Genomic DNA, 12,036 nt, shown 5'->3' on the forward strand with positions numbered 1-12,036 from the left:
GGTGGCCTATTGCTCTTATTAAAAGGAAAGGGGGAGATGTTGGGAGCCGCCCCCACTTTCGCCGTCACAAGATGGCGCTGACATCCTGTGTTCTAAGTGGTAAACAAATAATCTGCGCATGTGCCAAGAGTAATTTTCCACTACATGTACTCTGCCTTTACTCGGCCATGGGCTGCAGCCAATCAGGGAGTGATGCGTCCTAGGCAAAGAATAATTCTCCTTAAAAGGGGACGGGGTTTCCGCCATTCTCTCTCTTACTTGCGCTCTCTTGCTTGCGCTTTTGCGCTCTGCGCTCTGGCGCTCTGGCGCGCTGGCACGCTGGCGCTCTGGCTCCTAAAGATGTAAGCGGGGGGCCTTTCGTTTTTGGGGCTTGGGGCTTGCGCTCCTGGCTCCTGAAGATGTAAGCAATAAAGTTTTGCCGCAGAAGATTCGGGTTTGTTGTGTTCTTCCTGGCCGGTCGTAGCGCTCTGGAGTCAGTGAGGAAAGGTCAGAATAAGTCCATTTCTGTTTTCTGTAAGACTTGCATTTGACCATGTTTTGACTCATTTTCTGAAATTTGATACCTTGACCTCCAAATGTTCTGCCAAATGATTTTGAAATGTCCTACCAAGATCCTACATAACCTGAATCCCTTGCAAGCCCTCTGGCTTTGCAATTTTGGGGCTATATAAGTTCCAACGTTTCCTATGTTCAATGCCATTTTCTCCAACCCTGCTTCAGGGAGATAGTCCTGTCTGACAGAAAACAAAGCTGGCTTAATTTGACCAAAGAATTTGAATAATGCTCTTTAGCAGTTTCGTGGAATGACAGGAAAACAGGACAATTGGCAAAAGTTCAAGACCAGGGGTCTGGAGAGATGGCTCAGCCCCTAAGAATACTTGTTGCTCTCAGACAGGACCTGGGATCAGTCCCCAAGCCTACAGCCATCTACAACTCTCTTGCCAGGGGACCTGATGTTCTGTCCTCAACTCTGCCATCAGGCATGGACCGTACACATACAGATATGTCGGAGGGGGGAACCTCATACAGAAAATATGTAAGTCTAAATAAAAATCAGTTAAGGATGACCTGAAGCAAGACAAGCCGAGGTCAGAGGGTAGTCCCTTTATTCAATGGCAGCTCATGGTGCCCCATCATGGCTCTGAATTAACACAAAATTCCACTCTGGGAAGTTCTTTGATGTGAGACAGAGTCTTCCTGTAACCCAGGCTGACCTTGAACTTGCTGTGTAGCCAATGCTAGCCTTGAACTCCTGAAAATGTGTAAACCTGTACATTTACACAGATGTACACACACACATACTCTCTCTCTCTCTCTCTCTCTCTCTCTCTCCCTCTCTCTCTCTCAATAAGATTACAAGCATTCAGTGGCACAGAGGGCTCACTCTGAAATCCTGCCGTACCTTGAATGTGTTCAGTCTACTCACCCAAAATGTCAGGTGAGCACACTGTGAGGTTGAAGTCAATGCCTTGTGGGTGGTGCTGACACTTTGGGGATCTCTCCCTATTCCTGGGGGAAGTAACTTGACTGATTTTATTTATTTTAAAGTAAAACATTACTGTCAATGTTACTTTTCAGTGATTTTCCTGTTTGCTTTTGTTGTTGTTTTCTTTTGTTTTGTTTTGGAGAGGGTTTCTCTGTGTAGCTCTGTCAGACAGTGAACTTACTCTGTAGATCTAGACTCTTGAAAGGTGTGGAGCAGGTCTGATTCCAGAGACACAGGTAGGAGCATTTGAGGAGCCCTTGCATTCTGTGTTGTAAGTGGTCGAGGGGAACACCCTGATCTGGGCCCTGGTCAGTTCTTTGCTTTGTCACTTTGTGGACGCTGGTAGAGCCAGATGATGCCTTCATCATGCAACCGCTTCCACACCATTCTCTCTAACCTGAAGTCATGGTTGATATAAAAGATCAACCTTTTCCACGATGTATCATAGTAGTGGTCAGAGAAGCGCTGGTGGCCCTCGGTGATGAAGCCATAGGCGCTGACCTGCAGGAAAATGGAGGAGGGACTGGGACTGGAGAGGCTGCCTCCTGGGGCACTCTGTCCCTTTATCCTGGTCCTGGCCCTGGGCTCTGGATGCAGAGCCCTTGGGTGTACATGCTCGATCCTAATCCTATCAGAGGTTTGCAGGCTCACCTTGTCACAGAGATGAAGGGCTGTGAGCAGCAGGAGGGCACCAGTGGTGGGGCGGTATATTCTCCAATGGGCAGTGTCCAGGGTCTTTGACCTCAGAAACCTGTTCAAAATACCCAGATTGCCAACTGTCAGGAGCCAGCAAAGGATGAGAGGCCCACGGACCCACTATGGGCTTCCTACCCTTACCTGTTCTTCATGTAACGGAGAAAGTCTGGGTGCAGCAGCAAGTATCGATCCAAGTCCAAGGCATTCCGGAAGGCTTCCTGAGGCCTATGCCTGTGGCCAGAGATGGATCCCTCAGGCCCTGTTCTCTTACCTGGCCCGGTGGAGGCCAAGTTATGGTCACTGTGTGACCACTATCCCATCTCCAAGTGTCACAGAAGCAGTCCCACCTGACTAACCCTTTTGAAGTCAGTCACTTCTCAGTCTGGCAGGGTTTCCAGGGCAGGAGGAGGGAAGGGGTACCTGAACCAGGAAAGGTGGGTTTTTGCCAAGGTCTGATTCAAAAACATAGCTTCCAGCCACTCATAGTCCCGGGTGCCTTCCAGGAAGTGTAGATATCGGACGTCCTGAAGACCAAGGACAACAAGTGGTCTGGGAGCACTGCCTTGAGGAGCCTGGACTGAGGGCGGCCCTCATCTCACTCGTGACTGTCCCCAAAATCTCCCATGGCCTGAGTGGCTGTTGTCACTGCTCTTGCCCTCATGTGAACAGAGCTTGGGATGAGCCAGTTTCCATCCACATACAAGGCGCTCATAAGTCTCCCCTATCCAGGGGCTGTATAGCCATGCCCATTCTCAATCTTGTTTCTCCCCTGAGCAGGCACGGTGGGACCACGCCCATTTGCACTCATTGGTCTCCCATGTTCAGGGGCTGGGTGGTCACGCCCACTCCTCCCTTCTCACCTTTCCCAGAGGCACATGCTGGAAGCCTCGTCTACCCAAAATGAGGATAGACTGGGTCAGAGAGAAAGCAGTGAAGCCATAGAAGGATGTCCGGGTCCCCACATCCTGTTCATATCCTTTAATAACGGCTCCACTCAGTCTGTGTAGAAAGATCGAATCAGATGCTGTGAATGGAGGAGAGACATTTTTTTGTGGAGATGAATCAGGAGGCAGGAGCTGTAGACACACTCCATTTTCTAGATAAAGATATGGGGACATGTCTTAGGGTTTTATAGCTGGGAAGAGACACTGTGACCACTATGCCAACCCTTATGAAGGAAAACATTTCATTGGAGCTGGCTTACAGTTTGAGAGGTTTAGTCCATTATCATCATGGCGAGGAATATGGTGGATCACAGGCAAGCATGGTGCTGGAGGAGCTGAGAGTGCTACATCTTGATCCACAGGCGCCAGAAGGAGATGGTGTGCCACACTGGACATAGCTCGAATGTAGACCTCCAAGCCTACCCTCACAGTGACACACTTCCTCCAACAAGGCCACGCCTACTCCAACAAGGCCACACCCCCTAATCAGGCCACTCCCCATGGGCCAAGCTTTCACCCAAATGAGTCTATGGGGGCCATTCCAATTCAAACCAGCACAGGACACTTATCGGGTCGCCCATTATAGCCCATATCTACAAGCAACGGAGGGAGAACATACCGGAAAACATAGTCATGGCTGTCTATCTCCCGGCCAACACGTGAATCATTCAGGATGCCCCCGTTGCCCACTACAGCACAGGTGATACACTTGGAGTACCCAGTAGGGAGGCTGGCCAGGAGGAGCTGCTGCTGGCGAACTGGAGGGAAGCGGGTCACCACCTTCTGTACCACTGGAACACAGCAGGGTTCCATTCAAAGCCCCAGAAATGAACCAACCCAAGAGAGGAAGCCAGCCACCCTGTACTCTGAAGTAAGCACTCACGGGACTGATTGAGTTCCATGAAGCCAAAGGGAGGAGCGAAGTGCTCTAGACGGTTCCACTCGCTCTGGGTGAAGCGTCCAGAGTCCAGGAACAGAGTGATGTTGGGCAGAAAGATATTCTGTAGCCATGGTGACTTGGAGGCCTTGATCTTCACAGAAGCAGAGCAGTTCTATGTGCAGGAAGATATGGAAAGGTCAGGCAATGGGTGGCCCAGGAAAGCATCAGCCAGGGGCTGGGTGGGTTCCATTAGACAGAGACTGGGCTGGGGATACAGGTTGAAAGTTCCTGCCCCCTACTCTCTCTTTCACTCTGGACCCCAGGGTCTCCAAATCTAAGTCACCTTGGTCCCAGAAAACAGGTCCCCTCAGCTCTGAAGCAGCTACACCTTGCAATTCTGACAGCCACATGGGCATGCGCTGCTCTCTTGGGTTGTGACCCTGTCCTGTGTGTATACACAAGCAGGTTTTCAGTATTTCCTCAAGGCAGGGGTGAAAAAGATTAGGGTGGTGACATGGGCTTGAGGGCTGAAGGACAGTGAAGGATCTGAGTGGGCTTTCCAGGGATGCCAGTGTCACTGGGAAGGGAGCAGCTGAACAGTAGGCTGTGTCTTCCTGTCTGCTAGTCCCATGACTATAGAATAAGGGATGACGTACTGGACCCCCAGAACTGGCCCCAATATCTTCTCACAGAATGGTGACCTGCCTCAGGTCTTCTTGAAAGGGGTCCCAGACAAGTCCCTTCCAGACACACCTTTCTGAGTTGTCCAGACCTTAATCCTGGACCTACCTTCTCCTCCCTGACTTTGGCTGTTATAAAAAGGAAGGATGAAGGATGGTTCATTTTTAAGTGTCAGGTAGACCACAGGAGGAAAAGGGCTGCCTGGGGTGGTGGTATAGTGCAGAGTCACAGGGAAGGTCCAGACTCACCGTCTGCAGGCTGCTCATATCCAAGCTATATTCCTCCTCAAAATCCCACCGAGGCTCAGACTTGAACTCAGAGGCCTTCAGCCTTTGCCTTCTTCGTGTGGTGGGGTGTGGGGAAGAGGCAGGGGATTTGGTAGCCTGGACCACTTTCTTCTTAGCTGGGACAGCTCCTGTGGCCATTGGTGTCTTCCTTGTTGACAGTGCTCCTGGAGCTCTGGGTAGTTTGTCCAGGTGTTCTGACACAGGCGTCTTTGCAGCAGGCTCTGCCTTGCTCTGAGGATTCTCTGGTGCTGGCCTTATGGTCTCCAACTTCCTCTTCTCCTTCCCCTCAGCTTGCTCTCCTTGGACTGCCTCTCTCTCCTGTTTCTTCAGGTCCTTTGAACTGACAGAGGTTGTCTCCTTGTTGTGAACTCTGGGTGACAGTGTCATGATGGGTACTTGGGGCTCAGCCTTTTGTTGATTCTCCTGGGCACTTGCGTCATTCTTCCATATGAACTGGCACCTGCACAGAGAATACCTGATGAAGGTTGGCTGTTCTATAAACTGGCCACAACATCACTAGCAGGCCGAGGAGACAGCTCAGTGAGTGAGAGCGCTTTCTCTCCAAGAATGAGCTTATGGGTTTTCTATCCTTAGCTTCCATATTAAAAAAAACCATACACCACAAATCCAGCCAGGCAAGTATCTGCAAGCCCACGTGTTTTCCTGTTTTATCCTCCATGTTATTTTATGAGATGAGTTTCTCACTGAACCTTCTGTTCACTGACTTGAGTATTGTGGTTGGCCAACCAAACCCCACATATCCTCTGCCTCTGAACATCAGGATTACAGGCTGGTGCCTGTGTGATCTGAGATTTGAACCCAGGTCCTCATGCTTGTGCACCAATAATTTTACCATCTGCATATGTCTTACACACAAATAGAATAGAACTATGAAGTCCCGTAGTTCTTGGGTTTGGATCCTCTTAGTCTCCCATGAGTCTCATGATCCTGGCTTGTTGCCTCCTTAGACTGCTTGCAGAAATGGCCTCTGGACACCACAGAAATCCTCCTGCCCGATGATCTTCTGGCATGCCCCTTACTTGCTGAAACTACCCGCTTTCTTCTGTAATGAACGTCCAGCTTAACCTCCTTACTAATACCAATAGCAGAGTAATGAACACACAAGTCCCTCACGTGCTTTAGCCACATGTCTTGCTCTCTTCTGTTACACTTTGTATCTCTTGGAAGCTCACCAGAAAGAAGTGGAGTAAGCATGGCACCCAGAGCCCGATTCCCTGTGCTTTCTGGCCACCAGTTTTGTAGGACTGTCATTGACCATTATAGATCTCATATTCTTCATCTTTGAGAATGTGTGCAAACACCTGTCTTGTACAGTTGTAAAGATGAAAGTGACCAGAATGATGCCAGTTCTGAATTGATGTGTCATAAAAAGGGTGTGGCCACGTTCGCAATGAGTCTCAGAAAGCATCATAAATCTTTGACAGCTCCCGTTCAGCATTTTAAACTTTATTAAAATCTCTCTGTGTGTGTGTTGATGTAGGTATGTATGTGTGTGTGCATGTGCTGTGGTGTGTGCATGTGCTGTGTGTGGTGTGTGCATGTGCTGTGGTGTGTGCATGTGCTGTGGTATGTGCATGTGCTGTGGTGTGTGCATGTGCTGTGATGTGTGCATGAGCTCTGGTCTGTTCATGTGCTGTGGTGTGTGCATGTGCTGTGGTGTGTGCATGTGCTGTGGTGTGTGTATGTGCTGTGGTGTGTGCATGAGCTCTGGTGTGTGCATGTGCTGTGGTGTGTGCATGAGCTCTGGTGTGTGCATGTGCTCTGGTGTGTACATCTGCTCTTGTGTGTTTTTGTCCTCTGGTACGTGCATGCCTGTGGAGACCACACGTTGACCTCTGTTGTCTTCTAGAAACCATCTTCTGTGCTTTTTGAGATAGAGTCTGTCGTTGGCTTAGAGCTTGCTAAGAAAGCTTTCTGGCCATTGATCCCCTAGGATCCCCCTGTCTCTGCTCTGGGGGATCAGAATCTGGGGATTCTGAGCTCTCCCCACCATGCCTGGATTTTCTGTGAGTGCTGGAATTGAACTCAGATCCTCACGCTTGTGTGGCAAGGGCGTGACGGACTCAGCCATCTCTCTCCCATCTCCCCAATCCCTCCCAAGTTTTCCCTTTTTTTTTTTTTTTTTTTTTTTTTGAGTCAGGTTCTAAGTGGGGATGGCTGGCCTCAGACTCAGGCTCCACCAGCCCAGTGCTTGAGGTCATGGCCTGCTCCACTCCACCTGCCTATTGCTATCTGGTTTACTGATCTTATTGCTTCTCTTCTTCTACACCTGCAGCAGCATGGCCACCCCTCCAAGCTGTAAAACCTGTAGTCACCTTTGTGCCCCCTCTTCCTCCCACCACTCCTTTAAAATAGCTCTTGAAGTTCCCTTCTCTCTTGTCCCAGATCCTCACTGGGCCTCAGTGGCAGACTTCAACCCCTCCTGCCTGAGTTAACCACTTAGGTAGTCTCTCCACCCCAGCCCTTGACTATCACACTGGATGGTCCAAACCCTCACCTCTTGAAGCTGCCTTTCTGCCCTAAAAGTCCTTTGCTACCATCCCCTGGCCCCACCTTTCCTAGGCTGGCAGGGAAGCCCTCCATATTGGGGATGCAACTTCCCCATTGGGGGAGGTTCATGGAGTTTCTATGTCAGCCCATTCTCTATAGTCTCCTCCTCCCCTGCAGGCCATTTACTGATCACTCAACCAACTGCACACTGTCTTTGAAACATTCCACAGAGTCTCCTAGGCTCTCTCTCTTCCAGAGACCTCTCTCTACAGCAATTGTTCCCTCTGACAATCATTTGAACTTAATTATATTCAGTGTATTGAACGTGCTTCAGGTTACAGTCACTTCACCTCATTAAAACTCATTCTAATTTTGAGTGGTAGTGCATGCCTATAATCCCAGCACTTGGGAGGCTAAGGTAGGAGAATCAATGGGTCTCAGGTTATCCTGGGTTGTATAGTAAGACATTGTCTAACTATCTACCTACAAATTTATTTATCTATAAATATGATTATCTACAAATCTATCTATAAATCTATCTACCTATAAATATATCTATCAATCTAACTATAAATCTATCAACCTATTTATCTATAAATCTATCAACCTAACTCTATAAATCAATCAACCTATTTATTTGTATGTCTATCTATATATCTATCAATCTAGCTATCAACCCATCTATAAATCTATCGACCTAACTACCTATAAATCTATCAACCTAACTATCTATAAACCTATAAACCTATAAACCTATAAACCTATATATCTATATATCTATAAATCTATAAATCTATAAATCTATAAATCTATAAATCTATAAATCTATAAATCTATAAATCTATAAATCTATAAATCTATAAATCTATAAATCTATAAATCTATAAATCTATAAATCTATAAATCTATAAATCTATAAATCTATAAATCTATAAATCTATAAATCTATAAATCTATAAATCTATCTATCTATCTATCTATCTATCTATCTATCTATCTATCTATCCTTCTATCCACTGCCTTCTTCCTTTTTCCAGTGCTGGAATAAAACCCAGGGTCTCATAGATACTGGGCAAGTGCTCTACCACTGAGCCACTCCTCGTCCCCAGCCCTTTCTCCTTCTCCAAGCCTTTCTTCAGGTTATGTACTTCACATCCTGTTTGCTCTGAGGTTAGGTTGGTTTATTGGATGTCCCAGCTCTTGCTGAAATGGCCTCAACAGTCAATAGCTGAGGTTTTCCTGGGGAAACTCCCTAACTCTGCAGAACCCCTGAGTCCTATTCAGGATCCTGCCCCCCCCCCTTGCTCTGACAACATCATTGTCCACAAACACACATCTGGGAGTGTGCATTCCACTTCTTGCCTCCTGGTGAAGGAGGTGCTAAGCTCCTGTTCCCCAGCTCCCTAGGCCATGAAGACCTGGGATAGAACAGCACGGCTCTTTTTTCTTTCCGTGTGTTACACAATGGACAACAGCATTGCCATTCAACCTTCAGAAGGCTCTAGACCGCAATGGCCACCAAGCTGTTTGCCATACCCCTCCACTCAGGAGCATGTGCCACTGACTGGTGTGGTCACTAGAAGCTTCTTTCTAGCATCCCTGGAGTCCTTCAACCCCCTCCCACATCCCCATGTTGTTCTAGGGATGCCCTGACACTGTGACAGCCATTGTCCTCTGAAATGCATGCTTAAAACTGATTTCTCAAATGATATAAATACATAAAAACATGAATACAAAAATAAAGGGATACAGGCCTGTAATCCTAGCAGAGGTTGGCAGATCTCTATGAGTCTGAACCTAGCCTGGTCTTCATAGCAAATTCCAGGACAGCCAGGGACATACAGAGAGACTTTGTCTCAGAGTCCCAACAGACACAAACACATCTTATTCCTGTAAGCAGCGACCAAACTGAAGCTGTTGTGAAAACAACTGCCATTTTGAATAGGGGTCATAGGAAGTTTTAGTTGCAAGCCCTCCCTGGGTAACTGACATCCTGGTTGGCAGAAAGAGTCATGGAAATGAGTCCTTTACATCCTGGTTGGCAAGTTGAGACACGAATTCTTGGCAGATTGCCCCACCAGAATTCACTAACCCAACCAAGGAACCAGGACAAGTGAAGCACAAAGACATGTTCCTATGGAAGTCCCATCCCTAAATCCTGATTGGTGGGATAACTTGGCACAGATGTTTGTAATTTTGGAGCTGAAAACCTATGTACTATTCAGGTTCAGGGTCACAGATCAGCCTGTGCCTGATACCCAGCCCTGACTGATCAGTAGTGGTCTGAATACAATACATTTTTGCCATCTGCCTAAATACTTACTAAAATAGCCTTCAACTACTCAGTCAGCTCCCGAATCTGCGCTGTTGTTGCTGACTGGTCAGTTTTTGCTGCCCAATTCAAAGAAAGATCTTGCTCTGCTGGGCTCTTGTGCCTGCTTGGGTTGTTTTGGATGATCAAACCGTAACAATACCACAAGCGGAAACGAATACCTTCTAAATGAACTCTTGAAGCTTAGTGAACCAAACGACTGATACATTAGCAGGAGGCATAGAAGCAGTTTGCGTATTTGTGGAAAGTGTTGAACCAACCTTTCCCTCAACTCATAATCTAATGACCATTAAGGAAAGGCACAGAAATCTTTTCTAGATAAGAAAATGTTTCTAAGCCAAAGTGGTGGGTAATACTTATAATCGCCACACTTGGGTGGTAGAGACAGGGGGAATGGAAGTTCAAGGTCACCCTCAGCTATGTCACCTACAGGCGTCAAGCCCAGGCTATGGGATGGAGATGCCTGGGTTTGAATCCCTCCGTGTGACAGGCAGGGCAGTGTATTTACTGTTGAGTGACTCATCTTAGCCATCTGCCTTCCTCATAATGAGAACCTGGACCTGAGGGATCTAGAACCGGGCCCCATGCACAGAGAGACCACAGAAGGCTCAGCTACAGCAGCAGTGTGGAGTCTGTGCACACCCAGGGCTTAAGGAGTAACGAGTTAGGGAGACCCCACTTCCTGCTTCATTTCTTTCTTTGTTTTTGTTTTGTTTTGTTTTTTAATCTTAAACTGGGTCTCCTGTAGCTCATGCTGGCCTTGAACTTGCCATGTAGTTGACCTTGAATCTGCTCCTGGTCCTGCTGCCTCTGCCTCCCACGTGCTAGGATGAGCCACCATCCTAGTTTGATACCAGGAATCTGACTTTGTTCAAGCTGGGCAAGTGCTCCACCCTCTTGGCCCCCATCAGACCCAACTTCTCTGAACTTTCCTCTCATCTTGTTAGAGAATGGATGTATTGTGTTCAAATGTCAAGAGCGGTAAAAAAAACCCAAAAACAATGGAACCTTTTTTACTGAGACTGTAAAAGAAAGGTGTCCCTGCTGGAGATGTGCTGCATAATCTAGAAGTTCTTGTGGAGGAGTCCCGTGGGGCACAGGTTCGAGGCTTCCCTTCAACCCCACCAGTGGGCAATCTTGACCTTTCCGACTCCCTTTTCAGGGTGAGGAGGCCTCTGAGACATGGGAAACCCACAGGCTAGGTCTGTGCTTTGGGTCTAGGGGTGTGGAGTGTAAGAGCCAGCACTTCTGCTGCCCTACTACTCACCAGCCATGGGGGTGACTTCCCTTGTGCTGTGTGTGCCCTCTGCAGACTCTGTCCTTGGGTCCCCAACTCCTGCCTGCTTCCCATCCCACCCCCCACCTGCACAAGCCTCCTGGTGTCTCAGGCACCTTGGTCAACAGCGCCAGCTCCTTCCAGGGCTCTTTACAGGACTCCTGACCTTACTCACATGGAACCTATAGGTGGCTCTGAGTCCCTCAGGCCTCGCCTCAGGTGCTTCTCCTGGGAATCACAGGAGTGGCATCTTCTTACCTGGAATCTTTTGCCCTTGGATCCTTAACAACGAAGAGCAGAATAAAGAGCAATGCCAACACAGTCAGAAGCAGGAAAGCTTGCCTCTGGGAAAGTCCTCTGCAATATCTCGTCATGGTGGATGGCTGGTCCCTAACAGCATGTATGATGAGAGCAAGCTTCTTAAAGCAGCAGTCAGATCGCCTGCTCCTTCAGGTGAGAGCGAGGGAGCCCTGCCCTTTAGCGTGACTCTTAGCTTTCATGAAAGCACAGGTGAAAATGAGGGGTGGAGTATGCTTTAAGCTAACTTGATGGAAGGAAGAGAAACTCCTACTCAAGCAAGTTTTGTTTTGTTTTGTTTTTTGTCTCTGAAGCCAAATTCCGGAAGCTATATGAGACCATGTATCTGTCATAAACAGCCTCGCTTTTATCTGGTCATTTCCTCTCCCAGCCTCATCCATAAGTAGAAGAAGCAGAGGTTTCCAGCACACTTGGCTGTTCATGGGAGGAACCCCACAAAGTCATCATCGCGGGTGTTAGCCTCTCTGGGGTTGAGACTGGAATGTCACCAGGAAGCAGCACATCTGAGACTTGCTGTCATCCAGGGATCATTAAAGGCTTTACACAAAAGTTCTTATGGAGGGCTGGGGAGAAGGCTCCATGGGTGAGAACACAGGCTGCTATTGCAGAGGGTTCAGATTCAGTT

General features: G+C 48.0%; 1 protein-coding gene across 1 annotated transcript; it reads right to left on the bottom strand.

Annotated features, from left to right (window-relative positions):
* Positions 1 to 1,089: 1,089 nt before the first annotated feature.
* On the bottom strand, positions 1,090 to 11,572 carry St6galnac1 (ST6 (alpha-N-acetyl-neuraminyl-2,3-beta-galactosyl-1,3)-N-acetylgalactosaminide alpha-2,6-sialyltransferase 1). Its single transcript, NM_011371.2, has 9 exons — positions 11,352 to 11,572; positions 4,936 to 5,434; positions 4,010 to 4,178; positions 3,746 to 3,917; positions 3,043 to 3,181; positions 2,603 to 2,706; positions 2,324 to 2,413; positions 2,138 to 2,237; positions 1,090 to 1,987 (listed from the first exon to the last, which is right to left on the bottom strand). The coding sequence occupies exons 1-9, from the start codon at positions 11,465 to 11,467 to the stop codon at positions 1,796 to 1,798; spliced, it is 1,581 nt and encodes a 526-aa protein (NP_035501.2). The 5' UTR covers positions 11,468 to 11,572; the 3' UTR covers positions 1,090 to 1,795.
* Between the last annotated feature and the right edge of the window lie 464 nt (positions 11,573 to 12,036).

This window comes from Mus musculus, chromosome 11 (genome assembly GCF_000001635.26).
Source record: "Mus musculus strain C57BL/6J chromosome 11, GRCm38.p6 C57BL/6J".
Classification (NCBI taxonomy): Eukaryota; Metazoa; Chordata; class Mammalia; order Rodentia; family Muridae; genus Mus; species Mus musculus.

Bases quoted from the DNA above. Each gene is read 5' to 3' on its own strand.
- St6galnac1 (NM_011371.2), bottom strand. From the start codon at position 11,467: ATGACGAGATATTGCAGAGGACTTTCCCAGAGGCAAGCTTTCCTGCTT. The intron at 3,918-4,009 runs GTGAGTGCTTAC...GCTGTGTTCCAG, and splicing joins CATGGAACTCAATCAGTCCC to TGGTACAGAAGGTGGTGACC. The intron at 1,988-2,137 runs GTGAGCCTGCAA...ATTTTCCTGCAG, and splicing joins CCCTTCATCTCTGTGACAAG to GTCAGCGCCTATGGCTTCAT.